The 25,470-nt window shown below is 45.5% G+C and overlaps 1 protein-coding gene across 1 annotated transcript in view; it reads left to right on the plus strand.

Annotated features, from left to right (window-relative positions):
• asap3 (ArfGAP with SH3 domain, ankyrin repeat and PH domain 3) overlaps positions 1-25,470 on the plus strand; it is a 46,575-nt gene that overhangs the window by 18,252 nt on the left and 2,853 nt on the right. The window contains exons 8-25 of the mRNA XM_088603093.1: positions 504-579; positions 5,183-5,269; positions 5,773-5,882; positions 6,725-6,794; positions 7,213-7,300; positions 8,594-8,642; positions 9,702-9,868; positions 11,151-11,284; positions 11,386-11,477; positions 11,676-11,856; positions 14,702-14,787; positions 15,959-16,074; positions 17,858-17,925; positions 18,460-18,567; positions 19,825-20,011; positions 22,403-22,703; positions 23,548-23,722; positions 25,064-25,186. Of these exons, the coding sequence (XP_088459219.1) occupies positions 504-579; positions 5,183-5,269; positions 5,773-5,882; positions 6,725-6,794; positions 7,213-7,300; positions 8,594-8,642; positions 9,702-9,868; positions 11,151-11,284; positions 11,386-11,477; positions 11,676-11,856; positions 14,702-14,787; positions 15,959-16,074; positions 17,858-17,925; positions 18,460-18,567; positions 19,825-20,011; positions 22,403-22,703; positions 23,548-23,722; positions 25,064-25,186 (2,218 nt within the window). The remainder of the gene's footprint in view (positions 1-503; positions 580-5,182; positions 5,270-5,772; positions 5,883-6,724; positions 6,795-7,212; positions 7,301-8,593; positions 8,643-9,701; positions 9,869-11,150; positions 11,285-11,385; positions 11,478-11,675; positions 11,857-14,701; positions 14,788-15,958; positions 16,075-17,857; positions 17,926-18,459; positions 18,568-19,824; positions 20,012-22,402; positions 22,704-23,547; positions 23,723-25,063; positions 25,187-25,470) is intronic.

The following is a 25,470-nucleotide window of genomic DNA, read 5'->3' on the forward strand; positions in this document are numbered from 1 at the left end:
AGAGGTAAACGCATCTGTAAATATAAAAATATGTATATCTAACACACATAAAATGCAAAAAGAAATCTATATTCATTTAAAATATTTTTTTATTTATATGAATATTAAAGTATATGAGTATAAATGAACAAGATTTCTGGCTGGTTTTTGTAGTTTCTTCACTAATTATAATAAACCCCATCGTTAGACTGGACCCATTTGTCAGCTCCTCTAGCTTTGCTGACTGCATATTCTAGAAAGTGGCAGTTCCAGTAAGTGAACTGATTGGAGAGGCAGGGCAAACAAATGACATATATACAGTATGTCTGTCAGTTTTCTGTGAAATTGCAATGGCATTACCCTCACAGATGCAACTAAAAAAAAAAACAGCTCATGGTTAAACAGTTTGACTTGTTCCAGAAACCCGTGGTGGCTGCCTGTGTGCTAATATTGTTGTATCTCTGTTTGTTTCGGGTTATTTCAGCGAAAGCAGTTAGTGGCTCAGTGCAGTATTCTGTGTTCAGTTTTTTCCAGGATGGCCTGAAAGCTGCTGAGCACCTCAATCCTTTCGTAGAGAAGCTGGCGGCCTCTGTTCACACGGTAAGGCAATTTGTACATTTCCCAGCATGCACCTCTGTCCCATGCTGTGTTTCTCTTAGGCCTCATTAAGAAACTTTTTGTTGGGGTCACCAGAAATCTCACTTTCTCTTCTCACTTTATTAAACATTTATTGCAGCCTTTTTCAATATATCCAACTCCTGCCATACTCAGATGCAGACAATATAAAATGGGAGCAGGGAGGCAGTTCTCCTAGTAAAATGCAGAACCAGACATTTTGTACATTCCACAGGATGTCAGCAGCCAGTGAGTCCTTGAATTGTGCCCTTGTACACTCCCAAATTTAAATTGCAGTCTGAAGCAATTCAGCCTTTTGTTTTGTATGCTCAGGAATACACACAGAAACGCCGGGAGGTGCCAGTGTTTTTCCCAACTTGAGCTGGCATCATCAGACACACTCTATTAATGTATCAGAAAGTTTAGTCTTCACTCTGTGCCTGAGACCTAAATCTCAAGGCCTGACGAATCACTGCAGATTGTAATATAGGAACAAGCAAAGGTTAATTCCCTCCAGAGAAACAGAAAGATGCAATGTTTTGGCTGTTAAGCTAAAGAGGCTCGACCACAGAAATGCGCTTGTTTCTTTTCAAGTTTCCAATGTGGAATCAACTTTTACTTGTTCCTGTGCATCAGTGTGATGCAACTCGGCACTCCAACTTTGCTTATCACTTTTATTTCACTGAAAGCACAAAGAGACCACAAATGTCTGGTGTTGCATAAGCCCAGTCTAATTTAATTTGTGGTGCCTAACCTGTGTTTGTTTAAACTTTTTAATCTCTGTCTCTGTTTCTGTCTGTTGTTTGTGGCTGGAATATTGGCTCTGCAGGCAAGAGCAAACAAGTGATTGTGTTATTAATAAGGCAGTACCATTAAAAAGTGGAGTCAGACTGGCATCGTCTACTAATATTGCTGTGTCGAGGACATGATACTACTTGTTCAGACTTGTCATCATCAGGATCGTTGACACTTTAATGTTTGTTTTAAAAGAAGAAACAAGAAGACTCCTCAAAATCCTTGTGTTTGGCGGGGTGGGAGGGGTGGGGTGGGGTGGGAGAACTCTTCTCAGTTGCCAAACTGGACTCCACAGTGGGGAAAGCTCTCAGGAACCTAAATATCTCAATTCCACTTACTCTCAGAACATGTATCCTTGGTGATTTATCAAAGGTTAAAGTAGCAATTCAATATAAAAATACTTTTTTGACACACTTGACACTTTTTGAATGGATTAAAGAGGCTGTATCACAAGTTAAATTTGAAAATTGAAGATTTCATATAATTTACAGGGGAAACTTAATGAGTGTAGAAATGTTTGGGGCCCATTAGAGATCTACCAAATCTTTTTTAAAAAAGTTTTCTTTAGATTTCTTTAGAAACACCTACCCACGTCTCAAATTTGAAAATGTTTCAGTTTATAGCTTAGACTAGGGGAAACCAAACTTCTAAGCTGATCTGACCTACATAAGAGTGGACTAGAGTTTGTAATCTGTAGGAGAGCAAAGACCTCACACTACAGCTCTGAACCTCATTATTCTTAGCATGACAAGTTGAAAGGAATTATAGTGCCTAAACTGCAAAGCAAACAGCATTTTTTTGTGAACCAATACATTTGTTTTCCTTTTTCTCTTTGCATTCATCCATTTTTGTATTTGCATTTTTCTACATTTCGACTTGGATGTTGGTCTCATCGTATCTGAATGTCTCATCTTGAAGTGCTAGAAAACCAGAAACCGGTGTTAACTGGGAACCTCAGTGAGGCTCCATACCAAAGTCATGATTCTGGGAGACAGAGGTCTGTAGATGCATTCCTTGTGGTGAAGAGAACACTTTTCAGAGGGTGTCTTCTGAATGTTTGGGCTCACTTCTGGCCTTGTTGGCTTGTCAGCATGTACTGATAGGTCTTGTTGACCACAAACGGCTCTGAACAAACTAGAAGATTAGAGAGCACCTACCCGTCTGCAGACAGGATTCCTACAGTGGGGAGAGGTTTGCAATAACTTTGCAGGGAAGAATGTGGAAATCGGGGACATGATGATTTAGGGCATGGGTAGAATTGATGTACAGCTGCCAAGATGTGTTCCTCCTTTGGAAAGCTGAGATAACTGTGCTGTTGGGAAAGCCCTTTAAAAAGTGTATTAACTGGGAATTTGTTTTCGATGCGCCTTGATGGATCATGTTTGTGAATTGCGTGGTTCACTGGGTTTAGAATGAGCAACACCTACAGTATCTGATGGCTTTAAGATGATGACAATTAGTTATTAAGATTCTTGAAATCTGTCTGCATAGTTATCAAATGAAAGGAATGAGGAACACTTAACAGACAGGTTTTGTGACTGTTTTTAGCATAACACGAACCATGGTAATGTCTGGATTTAAAAAGGAAGACATAATACAGTACGTTTTTTTTTCAATTTATCTTCGCTGAATGAAAGAATTTAGAAGCATTAATAGGGGTTTGAATTTTCCGTGTGAAGACATTGGAAATGATCCTTTCTAGATTATCATACAGTAAAACGAGGGTTTCTTGCATGCGAGAAATGCATTACCAAAAAGTATGTGTTTACTGTGGTATGCCTTGCAGTGTAGGGCAGTGTAGCATTGTGAAATTGTTTCTGATTGGCGAGACATGGTAAATCTTAATTTACATTATGCAAAGTCACGGCAACGTAGAGAGATTCTTTAACTTGCAAGTCCCTTTGGAGACAGTCGTCTTAGAGTTATGAGAATGATGTCAGGCCACTGTAACCGTAAAAGCCTGACAATGATTATGTGACAGACTGCACATGTGCTCTGGTTTCCCCCCACAGTTGAAAGACATGCTGGTAGGACATGTAAGACATGCTGTAAATTTGGCTCTGATGTGAGTGTGTAGTGTGTAGTGTCTCTGTGTGTCTGACCTGTGATGGACTGGCATCCTGTACAGGCTGTACCCCACTTTGTGCCTTTTGCTTGGTTAGACAATGAATGGATAGAAGTTTGAATTGAAATCTTTTATTGTCACAAATGCCAAGTCACCCCTGCTGCGCACAGTTGATGCCCTCTGGCCGTCTTGTCTTGTGCTGTTCTCTTGTTCTCTTGTTACCTTTATAAACTTTATAAAACCCAGATCATGTGATCCAAGTCCATCAATCACAACCCGACAGCAGTACCATAATGTATTAAGTATTAAGTGACTCATACACATGAGGTGTTGACTGCTCAAATAAAGGACTGGAACATATGAGAGACAAAATAATTGTAAAATAGACAAAACAATCTAACAATTCAGTAGAGACCGCTAAATGTACAAAAATGTTCAGTAACTTCATAAAAGAGAAAAGATAGAAAGTAAAAATGCAAGGAATATAATATCCTGCTCCATTCTTATATATGATAGGTAATAAAGATAAAAGGAAAGATGTTATAGTTTTGAATGAAAATTATTCTAAGGAAGAACTCAAGATGGTGCCTCATTGAAACGTGTTTCTGAAATGTATTTCAGTGTAGCCTTTATGGTTGTATTATTACAGATTACCTGTGTACATAGAGGATTAAATCCCTGTCTATGCCTACTGAATTTTATAGCTCTGTGCTTTTGTACCTTTCCCCATCTATGTGTTGCATTCTGGGTGCAGATTCCTCTGTGCTTTCTGCTGTGTGGTATGCTCTTGTTGGGGTCTCTGTTGTATGGTTCTATACATTGTGAGATGTGCTCTGTGCTATGGGTAGACATTGTGCTACTATATATGTTCTATACATTCAAGATTCAAGATTCATCACATTGTGATACATATTCTGTATGTTGTACTGTGAGTATACATTATACTAAATGTTCTATACATTGTATGATGTGCTCTGTGCTGTGCATTCTATACATTGTCTTATATGTTCTGTATGTTGTGCTATATGTTCTATACATTGTGTGATGTGCTCTGTACTGTAGGTTCTATACATTGTGCTATATGTTCTATTCGTTGTGTTGTGGGTCCTATACATTATTCAATATGTTCTATACATTGTGCCTTATGGTTGTGCAGTAGGCACTATACATTGTTCTGTATGTTCTATACGTTGCGCTGTGGGTCCTATACATTGTGCGATGTGCTCTGTGCTATATGTTCTATTCGTTGTCTTGTGGGTCCTATACATTGTTCTGTATGTTTTATATGTTGTGCTGTGGGTCCTATACATTGTGCGATGTGCTCTGTGCTGTAGGTTCTATACATTGTGCTATATGTTCTATTCGTTGTCTTGTGGATCCTATACATTGTTCTGTATGTTTTATATGTTGTGCTGTGGGTCCTATACATTGTGCGATGTGCTCTGTGCTGTAGGTTCTATACATTGTGCTATATGTTCTATTCGTTGTCTTGTGGATCCTATACATTGTTCTGTATGTTTTATATGTTGTGCTGTGGGTCCTATACATTGTGCGATGTGCTCTGTGCTGTAGGTTCTATACATTGTGCTATATGTTCTATTCGTTGTCTTGTGGGTCCTATACATTGTGCTATATGTTCTATTCGTTGTCTTGTGGGTCCTTTACATTGTTCTGTATGTTTTATGTGTTGTGCTGTGGGTCCTATACATTGTGCGATGTGCTCTGCAGCTGCGGCAGGCGCAGGACGAGGAGATGAAGCAGCTGGCCCAGGTCCGGGACTCTCTGAGGGGCTTCCTGCAGGTGGAGGGCAAGGAGGTGAGTCCAGTGGCTGATCCCCCGGGACCTTACAGATTCCCGCAGCTCTCTTCTTGCCAGTGTTAACACTGTTGTACAGTATAAATGATAAGCAATCCCTACATTTCCAGCTCCTAAATGGATACTATACTATTTGTAATAAAACGATCAAGTCTGCACACCAAAAGAAAACATTTTAGTTTGCAAGAGAAAAGCCCTTTTCTGTTTTTTTTTTTAAACTCCTGCAGCTCCTTGCAAAATTGAACTCCTCAACCAGCGTTTTGGTGCCACTACGTTACCTTTTTCAGAGACATGTCAAACAAGACCTACCTTGCAGGGAATAAGTCTTCACTCTCTGCTGCCGGAACAGCCTGAAGTGTATTGGACCTATGGCCCAGGTCACTCAGCGCTATTACTCTTGCCCAAGTATGGCTGAGCAGAATCGTATATTGGGGAAAAAGCAGAGCCTGTGGGGAATTTTTCTCTTTTTCTGCTTAATCTTGATAGTTTCTGTCCTTTATCAGGACCACTTGAACAGGAAGAACTCTGGGAATGGCTACAGCATTCATCAGCCTCAGGGGAACAAGCAGTATGGCACGGAGAAATCCGGATTCCTGCTCAAGAAGAGCGACGGGTGAGGAGTCTTTCTGCCTAGATTTATTTCCCCCCTTCACCATGAGTGAAGGGAATACATTGGCTCTGGGGTGGTTAAGCCTTTACAGGGCAGAATCGCTGTAAAGCTGTGTCTGATTAAAGAAACTGGAAAATGAGCAAGCCCCTGATCACAGGGGTGGGGCTGCTTTGTTAGTTTCTACAAGATGATCAGAGGCTGTGGTGAAAGTCTTGCTTGAAAGCAGTAGCAAACTTTTCAAATGCAGCTGCAGATCACTTTGTTGGGGTTTTTTTTGGTGGGGGAGGGTGGATTTTTTTCAAGTCTGTTTTGAATTAAACATATAGAGGAAGTACTGGTTAAACAAATTCTGTTGCCGTTGTTTTAAGTGACTAAGTGCTGAGATCAACGGTTCGTGAGGCCTAAACCTTTGGGTCTCTTGTCTGTTTACGTACATTATGTAATGTAGACTGGTGGTGTCAAAGATTAAAGACATCAAAACACTTATCCAGCCATTCATTTTCCAACTGCTTTATCTAGTGCGGGGCCACGGGGGGGCTGGAGCCTATACCAGCAAGTAATGGGTCCATCTCAGGGCACAAACAGCCACGCACTCACATCAGGACCAGTATTCCCTGAAGCCAGTTAAACTCCTAGCATGTCTTTGTAGTGTGGGAGGAAATCAGAACACCCAGTGGAGGCCCAGGGAGAACATCCAAACTCCACACAGACAGCCCCCCGCAGTCTGGAATTGAATCCAGGGCCCCAGCACTGTGAGGCAGCAATGCAGAGCAGTGCACCGTGATGCCGCCTAGAAACACCTCTTCTAAAAATCAATTTTTGGGTTCTTTTCTCACGCCCTGCAGGATCAGGAAGGTGTGGCAGAAGAGGAAATGTGGAATCAAATATGGCTGCCTGACAATATCCCACAGCACGGTATGGCAGGCTCCTGCCCCTGAGCCTCTCCTTCTGCTAATGATCTGTTTACACTTCCAGCGGTCTCCCTGCACTCAGGGAGCCTTGGCAGGTGCCTAATGCATTTTCCAAAGAACTGCAACAGATGTGCGCCAAGGAAAAAGCTTGTAATGTTTCAGACTGTTATACAGCAATTTAAGCTGTGTTTTGGGTAATTATCCTGTGTACTGCCCAGCATGTGTGCCAATAACTGTGTGTTTTTACCATTAATCTGTAAATGTTACCCACATTACCCACGCACTTTACATGTTTGAAACCTGGGCGTATGTTGCAAAGCTGGTGCTGCCGACGCGTCTGCCTGGCCGCCTTCCTGTGTCGCTCATGAACGGCGCTCTTGGGTTTGTCACGTTGGGCCGAATTGTCTCTCGTCATCCCGCAGATCAACAGGCCCCCCGCCAAGCTGAACCTTCTGACCTGCCAGGTCAGGCCCAACCCCGAGGAGAGAAGGACCTTCGACCTTGTGACGCGTAAGTCCCAGCAGGGCTTGTGGAACTCCTCAGCAGCTGCTCAAACGAGACAGAACGGGTAGCAGCTGGACACCTTGTTTTGAGCCTCTCGAGCGGACAAGTTTTACGCGAGGCAAAAAGGAGTGTTCGAATATTTGTTTGTGGCGAGAACAATGGCTAACTAGTGTACTAATATGTCTTTAGTTTTAGAAATCATCACACTGACATAAAAACTGCTGCCATTTATCATCAGCACTGTTTGCAGTGGCTATAGGTCCCTCAAACAAGAAACTACCTCAGACAATGTTTTTGCCACTTTTTACAGCAGTGAGTCCGGTGTACGTTAACACCATCGAATCTGAGCAGTGCAGCCAGCAGTTGGATTCTGTGTGCTCGTGTTAATGATTTATATTAAGGAATTACTCTGCTTGGGTTATGTACATTATAAGGGCAGTTTTCAAGGTTGCACTTTCAAGTGCCAGACTATGTGAAATTAAAGACAGGGGCTGACTTGAGAAAGCAAAAGAAAACGTTCATTTTTTTTCCTTTGAATTCAGCAGCTTTGGCAAGCACGTCTTTAAAAGAGCAGGGTGTAAGAGGTTTGCCCAGTATTGTTTGTTTCTGTTTGTTAATTATATTGTGTGCCAAGCAATGTGTATGTCAGGAATGGCAGTCTCTCCTGCTAGCCGGTGTTTAATCCTTTATATAGGTCAGGTTTTGATTTGAAGCACATGTGCTCAGATTTTTGGATAAACATATTAACGGCACTACCGGTTGCTCATTTTTCAGCGCGGAAGGCCATAGAAATCCTGCAAGTCATCAGATTGTGAAGCACCTGTCTTACATTAAGGATAATCCCAAGGAGCCACACCGGAATAATTCCTTGCAGCACTGGCTCCTGCTGAGTTTACGGATATAACACTGCTATTCCATGGCCAGACAGTGCACTGGTACTCCAGTGGTTTTGGACTGTGCTGTAATTCCTAAAGCAGGTTCATTAAAACAACAGCAGTTACAGCTTTGAATTTCCTTCTAAAGGCTTAAGTGAACTTGATTTATTTAATCTCTGTAAACAATTCCTCCCATCCGCCACCCTCACGTTTCTAATTCTTCAGAAATAAAGAGCAATTAGGGGCTGGAAGATTCTGACTGATAGAAAATGGCTGTATGGAGCAGCAAGTTAGTTCTTGTGCAAGAAGTTTTGGTTTCTTTTTGCAGGTTTGATTTCTGCACACAAGGCTTAGTTAGAAAACCTGGCCTGCAGCAGTAATTTACCAACTAATTTCCATCTCCTCCTCTCTTTCTGAATTTCAGATAATAGGACTTACCACTTCCAGGCAGAAGATGAACAAGAATGTATGATGTAAGTAAACCAGATGTATTAGAAAGCACTTTCCATATGCAGTAGTGCGTAACACTATTGTTATAGTCTCCTTTCTCCTGCAGTTTTCAAATTCAGTTCAGACCTGGTACAGCGCAGGACCTTAGATTTGGCTGGAGACAGTAGATGTTTCACTTGGGAGCAACCCTTTGTAGACTGCCCATCCTTTCGGCTTCCCACATGCCAGGGTGTTTTGCCAGACGCCTCCTCTTCCTCCAGACTACAGGCAGTGAGGAGCAGAGAGCCCCTTCACTCGAGCCCCAGGCTCCAGCTGAGGCGGAGCCGGAGGAGGCCGAGCGGAGGTCAGGCGTTTCTCGGGACACCAGGGGAGTTCATTTCTCAATGCGAAGCAGATGGGGCCTCTGTCTCCAGCTGCTCCTCCAGTTCCCACTACTCCTGAGCTCAAACATTTGAGGTTTTGCAGGACGCTAAAGAAACACCCAGTGTTTGATCTGTCTCTTTTCTGCTTTGTACACATGCATCAATTTTTTTTGTCGTTGTCCACACCTCTTAGGCTGAACCCTCGATTCAGGCTCTGCCAAACAATTGCTTGGGAGGGCAATAACCTTGGGGGGGGGGAAAGAAAGCTAAACTAAATTATACTGATGTCGTGAAGACAAAACTGTAATGAAAAAAGAGATCATATGCAAGGTTAATGGAATTGCAGTTCTGTTTATTTAAAAGTACCATAAATCCTGTTTTTTAGCTTCAGGGAAGGTGCCACTCCTTTCTTTTTGAAAAGAGAGAGGGTGGGAAGCAGAGAGGAAAGTCAGAACGCTTTGAAAAAGGTCACAGGAATTCCCAAAAATGACATGGAAGTGAGCTGGTTAAATTTATTGCCTTCCTGGTAGATTTGACAGTTTAATGGACCTTTATTATGAGTAATCCCTAACAAAAACAGTATGGGTCAAAACCAAGTAAGGTTTTTCCAAGTCGGATGGGACTGCGGTATTAGTATCGCTTCACCTCAGAGCGCGAGACGCTCGGGGAGCGGAGACAGAAGTGAGCGTTCACGAGGTGGCTGCGTGCGTCTTACCGCAGATGGGTGTCGGTGCTGCAGAACAGCAAGGAAGAAGCCCTCAACGCTGCGTTCAGGGGAGACCAGAGCCAGTTCAAGGACAGCAGCCTGCAGGAGCTGGCGCGGGCCATCATCACCGAGGTGCGCCACATGCCGGGGAACGAGGTGTGCTGCGACTGTGGAGCGCCAGGTACGCGCACTTCAAAGCCCCACCAGTAGGTGGTGCTGTTGCGTCCCGGACGGGGTTTGGACTCGACCACTGTCGCTATGAACACCAATTGAAGTGCCAGGAAGTTGTTTAAATCACTGTAGTTCAGTGACCCGACCCCCATCAGAGCTGACTGCAACATTGAATTTTATTAAGTACTGTTTTATTTAGTATTGCACTAAATTATTCACTATTTTTGTGGGTGGGTATTGCTCTCCATTCTCCGTTTTTGTTCGGAATCAACACTTGGGTGTTCATTGCTAGCAAGTCATGCAAATTCGTAGTATATGTAGCAGTAGGTTGAGGAGGTGGTTAAGGGCTCTCTGGGCTTGTATTACGGACGTCATGGGATCCAGTCTCCAGATGGGGACACGACTGTGTAAGATAATTTGCTCAGCTTGCTTCTGTAGAGTACCTGGCTGTATAAACGGGTACACCTGTAAAAGAGTGTATAAAGACATTGGCCAAATTATTTAAAATAAAAAACTAATAATCTAGGGTTTTGTTTAAATTGGGATGAGATGTTAAATGGTGTACATCTGATTTTTTTCACATCAAAACTGTAGGCACTTAAATTACAGTTACAAGACATATGCGGCAAATATCAAGTATCACAACCTTGCAAATGCTAAACAGATATTTGCATGTGAGCAGCTGTGTAAGACCATTTCTGACTTGCAGTGGGATTGGTCCATAATCATCATCGGTTATGATGGTCACAGGTGACCACGCCCAGTGTTAGGAGTTGCTAGTTGAAAGGAAAATGGTCCTATTGGGACTTGACAAGACCGATGGTGATCATGACAGCCCTTACTTCACTAGAGCAGTAGCTTGAAGCCACAGGCCCTTGTGGTCTCAGTCAGGTGACCTCATATTACTTATGACCTCATTCCGATTTTCTTCAGCACACTGTCCAGTTGTTGATTGGAAGGCAGGCAGTAAGGGAATCACAGGTGCTCCCAGGCCAGGCTGACATGACCTTAAGGAGACCTGTAATTGCTATGAAGTCATTGGAGGAGTGGTTCTGTTCCGTATGGCTGTTAACAGGTCACATGGCTTTTATCTGCTCCTCAGATGTTTTTACTTTGGATCCACCTGAGTGAATATCACTACAGATCTGCATGTGAATAGAATTTTGACAGCCTAATAGTGCTGGAAGAGTCTTCAGCTCCTTCTTTTGACTTGTGTGTAAGCAGCGAGCCAAGGAAAATGGAGTCCTCTTTGTTGTAAACTCACTGACTGACCCCGACTCCTTGTTCTGCAGATCCCACATGGTTATCCACCAATCTCGGGATCCTAACCTGCATCGAGTGCTCTGGAATTCACCGGGAGCTGGGAGTGCACTACTCCAGGATCCAGTCCCTCACTCTGGACATGCTCAGCACCTCTGAGCTGCTGGTAGGTCAGCTGCCCTCTTGGCACCTGTCCCAAGGTGGATTGTGGAGTATTCTGTTCAAAGGCTAGGTGTTGCACATTTACCATGAGGCTCTGTTTTGCAGCTTGCTGTGAGCATCGGAAACACAAGGTTTAATGATATCATGGAGGCAGGATTACCCAGCGATTCTGTGAAACCTCTTCCTAACAGTGACATGTAAGTGTATTGCTGCTGGAGATTAAAATGAGTTTTGCTCATGCATGAACAGTTTACCATTGCAGACAGGAGGTTTATCCAGATGATTAAACAATGGTTGTTCTGTGATACGATTCTAATTGTTTAATTGATTTCTTAGCAAAATAAATGTCTTGGGCTGCAGTTCATTTTTTAACAGCAGTATCATATCTGTTACAGGAATGCCAGAAAGGAGTATATCGTAGCTAAGTATGCAGAAAGGCGGTATGTTCAGAGAAGCGGTGATGAGGACTCCTACCGGCTGTACGACGCCATAAAAAGCAGAGACATCACCACGCTGCTCCAGATATATGCAGAAGGAGAAGACCTGACCAAACCAGTGGCCATCCCAGAGGGACAGGTCGGTGAAGTATTTGAGTAGGAATATCTTTGTGTTACGGATGGGATCTAGAACTTCAGAGGCTCAGGCAATAAACACCTTTGCTTGAATGGAAATTGGGCTTTGTCTTTGTCTTTTGTGGTTTGGGCTCCATTGTTGTAATTGGGATTCCTCAAAGGGATGAACCACAACTGGCCCAAAACTTTTGGGGTTTGGGGGTCAATGTCGGGTGGGTTACCTTAAGCCTGCCACTGGGCAGCATGCCCTGCAACTGTGAGATGTCAATGTGATTGTCTTTGAGAGCTGCAGCAAATCTCCAGTGATCCTGCACTCTGCTGTTGGTACTGTGGGCTTACAGTGAGAAAAAAAACCCAGTAATCTTGCAGTGCATGTTTCTGGACAAGCCTCTAATGTTTTGTGTACTGATGTAAGCGTTTAAAAGGTGCACTTAATGAATAAATAATTAATGATCCCAAAATGATGGGGGCTCTTAAATAGATTGCAGTCAAACCCAGGACCCACAACTGTGAGTCAGCAGTGCTAATGGTAATTCCAATATGCTATTCATTTGGTTTAAGCTCTAAAGCTATCTTCTAAAAAACAACTGCAATTGGCCCTTGTCAGCTACAGATTTGGTCATCATGGAATTTGACTATGCAGAGTTTCCTGTATGACCACGAGCACAAGCTTTTGAGAACTCTTAGTTTTAAGTGTAGAAACTGAGGGGGAGCAATTGTTAATTTAAGTCCATGGAGCTTGGCTACAATCCCATGTTTTATAGCCAACGTGTTGCACGTGTTATACGTGCTCAGCAATTCCTTCATTTTTAACCCGTTTTACTGCTTTTATGGTATTTAAAATCGTGGCCCAAAAACATATAAAGAAGTGATGAAAATATTGCTGTAAGGTCTCAATATATGACATCTTTAGAGAATAAAATAACAGCTTTAGATTAACTTGGCCACGGTAAATCTTTTGCTTTTTTGAGGATGTTAATGTTTTAAAATCAATGACTGGGTTTCAAGGTAAGTCTAAACATTCAATTGTACAACAATCAATTTATTTTTATAGGCAGGCTTTAGTGGCAGTACATTCACTAGACTGTTCTAGTTTCTCTTAAATCCTCCCATGGTAGACATCACAGCCTCTGTCTGTCAGTTTTCACAAACGCAGGTCTCTCATTTGACTGCGGCCCTTTCGTTCAGCGCCGTTAGAAACCGGCCAGCAGTCTAGCCTGGGAGCGCTCCAGGGCTGCGCAGATGTGCAGCTTGACTGCTCAGGACTTCAATTGCAGGGGTCCGTCTCACTCTACAACAGTCAAACAAACAGAGCACATCCGTTAAAGACCCCCTGCTGGCTTGCACATGTGTTTACTGCCATCTGGACACGCAGCCGCCAAAGAACACGGACCTCTCAAGCTTATAGAAACGCCAAACGTCATCTTTGGCCAAACAGCTGTTGAAACTCTGAACTGCAGCCTCTGCCTCACTGATGGCCTTATGCCTGATCTACAAGCAGTAGGCTTGTGTTTCGAACATCATGATTCCTAAGAGCCAGAAACCATGTAAAGCTGCTTTTAAACTACCAATATCTGGAGAGCTGGAAACAAGATGAGACTGGTTTAATTAACAATCTTGTGTGTTTAAGACCTTGGGTTGAATGAAAGCCAGAAGATGCTGTACTCCTTGAAGACTCTACTCTGTGCAGTAAACTGTGTAACCATGAAGGTTTACCTAGCCAAATGCTCTTACTTCAGCTCCTTTGCAGGGTGTTTGTTGAAATAACTGTAGCTGTTAGACCAAATGGAACAATTTGACAGTCCAAATTAAAAGTAGAATTGCCATTTGTTTTTCTTTCTTTATTCCCTAATTTGAAATCGGCTAATTTTAATGGTCTTGATTTGCCACTGTAACTGTAGCAACAAAGAGTGAGGACTATACCAATTGTGTGAGCTCCATAGTACCCATCAGGAAAGTTGCATTGCTCACTGATGCCTCTGTGAGCTCACAGGTGTCCTACAAGGTGAGGAGACCCCAACCAACTCAACTCCTGCAAACTTGCACAGTTGTGCAAAGCTTTCATATTCATTGTCAATAAGAGACATCAAGGCTTGTAATTGGTTTCAGCCTGCCTTCTGAATCAGTGCCTTGTCTGCTTGAACACCTGGGCAGTCCAATGTGCCAGGAAATCATGACTTTGCTGGAAAACAGAAGCAAGGGAATCTCTCTTGCTCATGCATGGTACAATTTGCTATACACATGTTCCTGGAAAACTGTCCAAAGATGTCTCGTCTTGGAAACCAGACATTGCTAAACCACTCTGTCTCCCAGGCCACAGTCTCAAACAGTGTCACCACATCAGTTGGGCCACAGTTCTAACCTGGTATTCACTTCTGTCTCTGAAGCTCTGAGGCTCTCAGGGGTTTAAAGCTGACCATGCTACCAGTCTTTTAGTCCCTGCCAGAGTGTGGTTAAAAGACCACAGTGTCTTTCAGTCTCTCTGACTGATGTCGGGCAGTTTGGATCTCAGCAAATCTGCTTTTGCAGTCTCTCAGGTGTTAAGAGTGCAGGGTTATAATCTCTTTGGGTACAGGAAGACTCCTTTGTCTGCTAGTTTTTGTTCTAACCAAGCTGAACATTCAGTTCCCTAGTCTTAAGTGACCTCTTCATTTATATAGTCAGGTTCTTTAAAAAATAGTTGTTAGGTAGAAACAATTACAAGGATCTGGTTAAGAATGTGTTTCCTTCGATTCAGGACTCGATGGAGGGAAGATCTAAGCAACAGGATGGCTCCTAGGTGAAAATGTGGCTTTGCAGAGTGCTTGTGTACAGTGAAGGTAATTGGCTTTTCTCTTCTGCTCTTGCAGGATCTTGGCGAGACAGCCCTTCACCTGGCAGTGAGGGTGGCTGAGAAGAGCTCTCTGGCTCTGGTGGACTTTCTCGCACAGAACAGGTCAGCAGCTCTGTGAAATCCCATCACCCCTCTCCTCACCACCAGGTGATGTTTCCAGCTGACCTGAATAATTTCGGGTGCCTGGATCCATTTCTACATTCACCAACCCCCTTTTTTTTCCTTCCTAAATGACTGCAGAATATGGCAGGAAAAATACAGAATTAAAAAGTAAATTATGCGGATGTAATGGCCTGCCACTGTAGCTCTCTCTTACAGCCAGCTAAATAACTGAATTATGTTAAATTCTTATGTCACTACTAGGGTTGGACTCCACCCTTTCTGTAGTGGTGCGCAAACTGATAGAACAGAGCTCCTGGTTGGGGAAACTATAGTTCATTACAAGAAGTTTGAGCGGGGATCTGTGCGTGGGCTACAAAGGAACAAGTTAAGGTTAATTCCATGCTGGAGAATAGAAAGACGAAATGCAACATTTGGGCTTGTCTAGTCCATTACATTACAGCAACTGGGTGGAGCAGTCCCTTCGCAAACTGGACATTTTCACTGGACATTTTCCTTCATCTATGCGTTGATCTTTATCTTCAAACTACTTCCCAAAAACTTGATGGCAGAACTGTTATTTGTGGAGGCCTTAAATCTCCACCAGTGCCGTTAACTTAATGATCAGTGTCTTAATTGTAAACATGATTTGTAAAGTCAATCAAATAAATCAGTCCTCAGTTCTTGTTTCAAATTTTTTACATGATATTCCTTTTAGAGTTGTGTTGATAAAAACAGTTTGTCAAACATTGTGTCTAGCAAATTTAAATTGTTTTTGCTAAAAATGTCAAATTAGTGTGTTATAGAATCATTTATCTCAACTGAAAGGCTCAGAAGTAGCAGTGTGATCAACATTTTGAGTCCGTGGCCAGCCAGCAAGTACCTCTTAGAGCTGTAATTAATTCCTCTGGGATTGTCTGAATGGTTAGTAGGTGGCTAGGTCTGTGTATCCTGATTGGCTGGATCTCCAGTTATTGCCTGCCAGCTTGGATCACCCTCCTGCCAGTGCAGTGTCAACTGGAGTGTCCACTCCAGGGACTTGAGCTCACAGGTTGCATTGATTTGTGTGTTAGGGAAAACAGCCAGTGCTGGAATATCGTACAGTAAGTGAAAGTACAGTACTGATTATGGCCATGCAGTGTGTCAACGCTTCCTGTTTTACCTTTCTGCCCAGTGGGTGCCTGGAGAAAAAGATCTCAGAAGGCAACACTGCACTGCATTACAGCTGCCTGAATAACAAGACTGAGTGCCTCAAACTGCTGCTGAAAGGAAAGGCAACATTAAGCACCGGTAAGAAGATACTGCATTCTCCATTAGAATTTCCTACAGCTGCACAAAATCACAAAATCAAATTCATGCTTAAAGAATACAATGCTACCTTACAGTGAAGATGGAAATCATTAATTCTAGTGCAGACAAAGTTAAGATTTGAGCTAGAGATTGTTTTAAATTCTATGAAGTCTGGTAAGTGTTACTGGATTGTCTTAAAGATCAGGTTAAATTTGCCATGGTGGTTAGCATTGCTGCCTCACAGTTCTTGAGTCCTGGGTTTGATTACAGACTGGGGCACCTTCTGTGGGTGAGTCTGCATGTTCTCCCCCATATCCATGTGGGGTATCTCCAGGTGCTCCAGTTTCCTCCCGGTAATCAACGACAATAGATGACGTCCCTGGATTGTGCTTACGTGGGTGGGTTTGTGTGTGCGTCCTGTGATGTACATGCATCTTGTCCACAGTGTGGTCCCGGCTTTTCCTGTGTTTCTGAGATAGGGCTGGGGTTACTGCGACAGCTGGCAAGAATAAGTGGCTTTCTGTTGATGGACAGGTGCGGTTGAAGTTCAAAGTCTGAGCTCATCCCTGTAACGCAAATCAGAGTACAAGACTTACTCTAGATAACCCACCCTAATTCTGCTTCCTTCTTAAATTACAGTATTTAAATTAAACTCAAACAGCCTTTTCTCCCTAAATATACCCTTTAAATTACTTGCAATATTCCTCCCTCCCCCCACACCCCCGGCACTAGCTGTGGTTTAAAAGTGTGGCTATGTATCACAGTTCTGTTTCTTGTTTTTCAGTCACTCTAGCTTTGAAAACATTTTTTTTTTCATATTCTTACCAGATGTGCATGTGACTGGAAATAGACCAGCTGACAGTACTCATCTGGTCTGAGAATTCCTGTCCATAGCATAACAAAATAGGAACAGATACCACAGGCTGGCATTGCTTGTTGTGAGGTCTCATCACAAAGCCTGCCTCATAATCTGCCTTCTCCTGTTCGACGTCATAGTTAATGACAGGAAATGGACGCCTGGTTTTGGGGACTTGGCTTGAGCACCCCCAGAGATTAATTTTGACTGCGTACCAAGGGATTGAGCATACACAAGGCTAAATAACCATTCTCTTGTCTTGAACTTTGTAGTCAATTCAACTGTCTATTAATTCAGATTCAGTTAATTTATCAAATTAATTAACGATGATTTATCGACTTATCAGTGAATAATGGGCAGCTGAAAAGGGATCAGAGCTGGATGGTCCCTGCCAACAAATGAATGTTACAGAAGTTATGTTTCAGAAAGGGATGAACTAAATAAATTTGGAAAACTGGCACTACAGAGAATAAACCCCACAAACTCCAGTATGTGCAATTAATTTGACGCCAGAGGCAACACTGCAGAGGAGCCTGTGTTGTTGAAGAAGGGATTAGAAGGAAGGCAAAGTGTAATAGTAAAGGTTTAAAAGCAAAACCAATCTGATCATCATCATGAAGCTCCTATAACGAACATAAAAGGTTTTGTTGCCACGTAATCATGGATATTCCATTTTACTAGACATTGAAGACTTTAAATAGCTTTAAAGCTACTTAGCAGAAGAGAAGTGCAAAACAACACGTCTTCCTCAACACATTCTTAGGGTTAATGAATATCAGAAAATATTTTATTTTTTTGTGTGTTAAGGCAAGAGGTGGCAGCATATAAATGCTTGGTTAATATGAGTTTGTTACAAGCCCTGCCAACTATTTTGAAAAGTTGGGGTCTATGGGTAACTTCACATTTTTTCTCTACTCACTTCTGTAGTTAACAGCGCCGGGGAGACAGCATTGGACATAGCAAAGAGACTTCACCACACACAGTGCGTGGAATTGGTAAGAATCACAAGTGAATGCTACTTCACTGAGAGGGACATAACTACTGCACACCACAATATATTCCAACATTCTTTATAAAACACAATAAGTAGTAGAATGAGTGCAGTTTATTGCTTTTTATATTTAACATTTGCTATGAATCCACCACTGGACCTCCAATTTGCAAGCCATTTCTTTGGTAAAGAAAACAATTCTGTGCTACAAAAGGAAGCCTGACGGTATCTTGCAAAGAATTAGAAACTGTGACATCGACACAGTAGTGGAAGAAATGATGTCGAAAATCAGGGTAGTGTGGGTGGCGTGAAACTTGGTGATCGTCCTGTCTTACCAGGGACAGGAAGAGTGAATTATCTGTTGCACACTGTAATACTGTATCAGTCTAACAAGGCCTTATTATTGATTAATTTTCACTTTGGATTAGTTTAGTTTAAGGGGCAAGTTTAGAATAATGTTGCTATCTCAGAACATCCTTAAGCCCTGATGGGTTTACTGCCATCATGACGTTGCTTCTGCCCTCTGTATTTGTCCCAGCTGGAGCTGGCCCAGGCGGGGAAATTCAACTCCCAGATCCACGTGGAATACATCTGGGAGACGCAGCAGGAGTACATGTACGACAGTGAGGATGAGCTGGATGAGAGGGTAAGACACAGCTCCTGTTATACATGGCCAACAGGCGATTGCACCCCGAGGTGACCTCAAAACTAAGTGGGCTCATTACAAACTACAACGCTAAACCACACTTTCTCTACACTGTGTTTCTCTTGGACTGTCTTGTTTTTTGTTTTAATCTCAGTGGTCTCTTAAGTGGCCCCCGACTAGCTCCGTTGGTAGAGCATGAGACTCATAATCTCAGGGTAGTGGGTCCGTGTCCCATGTCCCAGGCTAACAACCCTGTCCCATAAAAAACTAATGTTATGGAAACAGCAACAGGATGTTGCTGCCCCTACATGCCGGAAGGCATAATGGGTTAACATCCATGGAACCGCGACCCTCACAAGGAAAAGCGGAGTGAAAGTAAGTAAGCGGCTTACTATGGTGAGGAGTCCCCAAATATTGTCCCTGAAATGCTTGTTGTTTCCCTTTCCGATATACTGTATAGTACCGTCTAAACAGCTCTTTGTAAGTTGTTGACAATGTCCATACAGGTGAGAATTTTTTTGTGTCAAAAACTCCTGTAATATATACCTACAGTATAACACTCCTGACTCAAATATGAGCACAGGACAGGGTGGCATCAGGGTTAATCCTGACTGGGCTGGGGACAGCAGACAAGAGCCCATTTCCTTCTTCAGTAGGCCCACACAGGAACTGAGCCCCGGACACTAGGGCTGTGAATCAACCAGCCATTGTTCCCAAACATGACTAATCCTGCAAGACTTCTGTTCTTCACACCACGGCAATCCATATGAACTGGGCTCTTCTGAAACACAGCAGTTGGTTGAGTGCTAATTCCTCTCCTCAAATGACCTCCTTGAAAGCTGCAATTTGCTTATGAATGCATTTTGAAATATAGTTAAATTAAAGGCTGAATAAAAAAGCCTGAAAAACAGGACTTGGTTTGCACAGACTTTGCTGTTATTATGTTTACTCAGTATGTAAATTCAAATTCTTGTGTTTCTTTGAGCCTTCTGGTGGAAGAACATATGCCTCCTCTTGTTGAACACCTGTCATCTGCACCAAATGTACAGTTGTGCCATCTTACCAAGCTTATTTACAGAGTATATTTACAAATAATATTTACAAATTTATTTGTTTCTTAATAAAAAGCTGTTTTATTTTTTTACAGTTCCTAAATACTCTCGAGTCACCCAGGGGTGAGCAAACAGCTACAGTAACGTTTTTAAATGGGGTCCTCCTTAGCGACTCCGTCCTTTTACTCTGTGCTTGTTTTGCCAGGTCAGCCCGTTACAGAGGTCTCTGCGCTCCACCCTACCTTCTGGGCCACCTCCGACCCGCTGGAGCTATACCAACACCAGCATCTCCAATAAGACCTACGAGAACATTGACTTCCTGTGTCGAAGCCCAGCCTCCAACAGCTCCCCCTCTGAGCCCCCACCACTGCCTGCCAAAAGTATCCAGAGAGGTGAGGGGTTGCACTGCACCACAGTCTCAGAGCACACGGACTGGAGCTGTGCTACACTGCACCACAGTCTCAGAGCACACGGACTGGAGCTGCGCTACACTGCGCCACAGTCTCAGAGCACACGGACTGGAGCAGCGCTACACTGCGCCACAGTCTCAGAGCACACGGACTGGAGCAGCGCTACACTGCGCCACAGTCTCAGAGCACACGGACTGGAGCTGCAGTGCTGCGCCACAGTCTCAGAGCACACGGACTGGAGCTGCGCTACACTGCGCCACAGTCTCAGAGCACACGGACTGGAGCTGCGCTACACTGCGCCACAGTCTCAGAGCACACGGACTGGAGCAGCGCTACACTGCACCACAGTCTCAGAGCACACGGACTGGAGCTGCAGTGCTGCGCCACAGTCTCAGAGCACACGGACTGGAGCTGCGCTACACTGCGCCACAGTCTCAGAGCACACGGACTGGAGCTGCGCTACACTGCGCCACAGTCTCAGAGCACACGGACTGGAGCAGCGCTACACTGCACCACAGTCTCAGAGCACACGGACTGGAGCTGCAGTGCTGCGCCACAGTCTCAGAGCACACGGACTGGAGCTGCGCTACACTGCGCCACAGTCTCAGAGCACACGGACTGGAGCAGCGCTACACTGCACCACAGTCTCAGAGCACACGGACTGGAGCTGCAGTGCTGCGCCACAGTCTCAGAGCACACGGACTGGAGCTGAGCTACACTGCGCCACAGTCTCAGAGCACACGGACTGGAGCTGCGCTACACTGCGCCACAGTCTCAGAGCACACGGACTGGAGCAGCACTACACTGCGCCACAGTCTCAGAGCACACGGACTGGAGCTGCGCTACACTGCGCCACAGTCTCAGAGCACACGGACTGGAGCTGCGCTACACTGCGCCACAGTCTCAGAGCACACGGACTGGAGCTGCGCTACACTGCGCCACAGTCTCAGAGCACACGGACTGGAGCTGCGCTACACTGCGCCACAGTCTCAGAGCACACGGACTGGAGCTGCGCTACACTGCGCCACAGTCTCAGAGCACACGGACTGGAGCTGCGCTACACTGCGCCACAGTCTCAGAGCACACGGACTGGGGCAGCGATACAATGCGCCACAGTCTCAGAGCACACGGACTGGAGCTGCGCTACACTGTGCCACAGTCTCAGAGCACACGGACTGGAGCTGCGCTACACTGCGCCACAGTCTCAGAGCACACGGACTGGAGCTGCGCTACACTGCGCCACAGTCTCAGAGCACACGGACTGGAGCTGCGCTACACTGCGCCACAGTCTCAGAGCACACGGACTGGAGCAGCGCTACACTGCGCCACAGTCTCAGAGCACACGGACTGGGGCAGCGATACAATGCGCCACAGTCTCAGAGCACACGGACTGGAGCTGCGCTACACTGCGCCACAGTCTCAGAGCACACGGACTGGAGCTGCAGTGCTGCGCCACAGTCTCAGAGCACACGGACTGGAGCTGCGCTACACTGCGCCACAGTCTCAGAGCACACGGACTGGAGCTGCGCTACACTGCGCCACAGTCTCAGAGCACACGGACTGGAGCTGCGCTACACTGCGCCACAGTCTCAGAGCACACGGACTGGAGCAGCGCTACACTGCACCACAGTCTCAGAGCACACGGACTGGAGCTGCAGTGCTGCGCCACAGTCTCAGAGCACACGGACTGGAGCAGCACTACACTGCGCCACAGTCTCAGAGCACACGGACTGGAGCTGCGCTACACTGCGCCACAGTCTCAGAGCACACGGACTGGAGCTGCGCTACACTGCGCCACAGTCTCAGAGCACACGGACTGGAGCAGCGCTACACTGCGCCACAGTCTCAGAGCACACGGACTGGAGCTGCGCTACACTGCGCCACAGTCTCAGAGCACACGGACTGGAGCTGCGCTACACTGCGCCACAGTCTCAGAGCACACGGACTGGAGCAGCGCTACACTGCGCCACAGTCTCGGAGCACACGGACTGGAGCAGCGCTACACTGCGCCACAGTCTCAGAGCACACGGACTGGAGCTGCGCTACACTGCGCCACAGTCTCAGAGCACACGGACTGGAGCTGCGCTACACTGCGCCACAGTCTCGGAGCACAAGGACTGGAGCTGAGCTACACTGCGCCACAGTCTCGGAGCACACGGACTGGAGCAGCGCTACACTGCGCCACAGTCTCAGAGCACACGGACTGGAGCAGCGCTACACTGCGCCACAGTCTCAGAGCACACGGACTGGAGCAGCGCTACACTGCGCCACAGTCTCGGAGCACACGGACTGGAGCAGCGCTACACTGCGCCACAGTCTCAGGGCAGACAGACACGAACTGGAGCTGTTTCCTTCCCCCCCCCTCCTCCCCAGGACGCTCAGACCCCCAGATCTCCATCTCCGCCTGGGAGGGCAACCCGCCAGTGCGCCGCTCCTCGAACCCCCTCTCGCAGCGCCACAGCCCCCCCGCGCAGGACGGCCAGGTGCCCCGGACGCAAGCCGCTCCCAGGTCCCCCCGCAACGGCGTGCTGCGCAGCCAGAGGCAGACGGTATTCTGGGAGAGCCAACCCCAGCACGACGGCCGCAAGGCAGCAGGAGACCCGGGCTCCAGCCCCACTGGCTCAGAAAACCGGCTGTCTGTCATCTCCCCAGCGACGCCTTGTGGGCCATTCAGGTGGAGCACAGCCTTGCCGAAAAATACTACTTGCTCTTCATGCAGATCTCGCTACATCACATTACATTAGTCATTACAGAGACTAGTAAACAGGAATCACCGTGCCGCATCTCATCACAATTTGTGGAAACTTGATGACTAACAGTACTTTCATGATTTTGTGAATTTATTTTGTTACTGCGATTTAATAAGCGGTCTGAGAAATTGAGACTGCAGTTCCCCTTTAATACATATTATTTGCGCTGCTGCCACAGAGCTTGTGATTTCCTTCTCCACAGCGCCATCTACTGGACAGCTGTGAGTACTAGCTCTGTGGTTGCAAGTTTAATTCTAATGCGGGGGTTGGCTGACTGTCCTGCTTGTGTATACAGAGCTTTAGAGCTCTGTGTGAAAACTGTGGCCAAAGCTGCTGACTCCAGGTTTTAAATTACTAATACCTTTTTTTATTATTGCATTTACCTGTCTTTTTTCTTTAATTGCACTCTTGCATCAGAAGTGTATTAGACAGATAGATACTTTATTGATCCCGTGAGGGAAATTGCAGTGCAACAGCAGCTTAACACAACACAGCCACAGTGTAACAAATTATATAATAATAGTACAATACATACAATACAATACAAGAGTTACTCACAGTCCGGACACACAACAAACTAGAACAGAACAGTACACAGAAAAATCGCACATATGAATATAAATATAGATGTAAATATAGATATAGATATAAATGTATTGCACAGGTCCCTGGCATATATTGCACAAAAAGAGCTTACGTTGTTCAAGAAGGAAAGCTCCTGGGGCTGGAGTTTAACGTTAAACGCCGGTGCCGTTTCTGTGCTTCCAGCTCGGAGAAGACCACGTCGTACCGGCGGACGAGCAGCGGGGGGCAGGGGAAGTGTGCGGTCACCTCGCCGAGCTGCGCGGAAAGCCAGGAGGAGCTGTACAGTGGCCTGATGGCAAACCCGCCCGCCTCGCCGCCCATCCCTGTTCCCGTGCCGCGCCCAAGGAGGAACGCCATGGTTAGAGCTCCTTTCTCACTGGGGTCTGAGCTCGGGAAATGAGGAGTGGGAGTGGCCTGAGCTTCTGTGCAGCTCTGCATCTGTGGGCTCTTCATTTTCTATCTGCTGTATCTCCTTTCTTTAGACTCGCCAGCTTTGGAGTCGTGGAATAATCTCGTATTGCCTCCTCTGTTAGGAAAGCTGTGGAAGTCATGGCCCGGGTTTCAGAAGATGTGCCCATCTGCTTTCTAGATAGACGGTCCCAAACGTAGACAATTGTGTATTGCAGGGGAGGCCGACTCTGACCCCTGAGAGCCTCAGTAAAAGAAGGCCTGATAAGGTCACCCGTTGTAAAGGGCATTACCCGTTTGGAAATACTTGGAATGTCTTGGTTCAGTTAAGTTGGGAATGGTCTAGTGTGTTCCTTAAGAGAGAGAGACAAGAACCTGGTGTTTTAGTTTCGGGTGATCTTGTAACTACTCAAATCGCCTGACTTCTTAAGCGGTGAAAAGAAAGTGTTTAGAAATGGCCGACACAAAGGTAAAGCAAAAAAACCTGCTGGCCTGTGGCTCGATTCCACTAGTTTTTCCTTGCAGAGTCGGCGGTGTTTGAAAAGAGGCAGAAGGTGGTAACTGCACCTCACTGGCTTTATTACGCTTGCCAGTTGGACAGGTGTGCTAGTCGCAGAGATGAAGCTTGGAGGAGAGGGCAAGCAGAGGAGTAACAGCTACAGAACAGGCGGAGGGAAAGAGGTCCCATTTTAGAGAGGGCAGGGGGATGGGAAGTAAGCTTGTAAAAGGGGGCAAGTGGTCAGTGTTCAGAGGGTGCTTGGACAGACTGCTACCAGGGAGGGGTGCTACAGAATAGTGATTGGAGAACAGACCTACTGAGAAGGGGATGCGGGGGTGGGTGTGGTGTGGCAACCTCAGGAAACCCTGACTTTGCTAGGGGAGTCATTTGTACAGCAATCTCTGGCCTACAGGGCTCCATTCTGAACTGTGGACCTCAACAACAGGAGCCTCTGTTTTTGTCACACCCTGTGAACACAGAAAGTGTGAAAACTGTCAACTGCATGAGACTGATTTGATGAAAGCCTTAAATCAGGTCTACTCAAGAGTGACCCCTCATCTCTCCGGTCAGTTTTGCAGCAGCTAGCTTCTTAATGTGGTGTTCATTTGTTGGATCAATGCAGCAATAAAGGAGCAGGGAGAGGACTGAAGGGACTGCAGATTGAGTTGTTCTGCATTATATGACCCAGTGTAAGGGAAAAGGAGACAGCTTCAGTTTGTCACGGTCCTTTATTAATTATTATTCCCCAGTTGCAGTTGCTTCTATCCATGGATCCTCGTGTTCTGCTTGCAGGTAAAGCCGAGGCAGAAGAGGGTCCAAGCCCTGGTGGACTGCAAGCCGGTCAGCACAGAACAGCTGGCATTTTGCAAGGACGAGGTGATCGTGGTGACTGGAGTGGAGGACGCACACTGGTGGGTACGTGATTCCCGAAGCCCATCCCAGCTGGCAGCGGCTTTGAAGTCTTGTCCTTGAAGCGTGGTGGGGCTCCCTCCAGTAGCCTTTATCAGGAGAGGAAGAGGACTCTCTGTGACCCAGGCCCTGGGGTTAGAAGAAGATGATAATGTCTGTTGCGCAGGTCATCACTTTTGGATCTTTTCGGTAATGGACTTGTACAGGAAGCTTCGTTTGGTCAAAGCCGCCGCCAAAAATGATGATAGAGAATGTGAAAAGATAATGGACGTCATCTTGACTGAACGAAT

The sequence above is a fragment of the Lepisosteus platostomus genome, chromosome 13 (assembly GCF_059453375.1).
Source record: "Lepisosteus platostomus isolate fLepPlt1 chromosome 13, fLepPlt1.hap1, whole genome shotgun sequence".
In the NCBI taxonomy this organism is placed as follows: domain Eukaryota; kingdom Metazoa; phylum Chordata; class Actinopteri; order Semionotiformes; family Lepisosteidae; genus Lepisosteus; species Lepisosteus platostomus.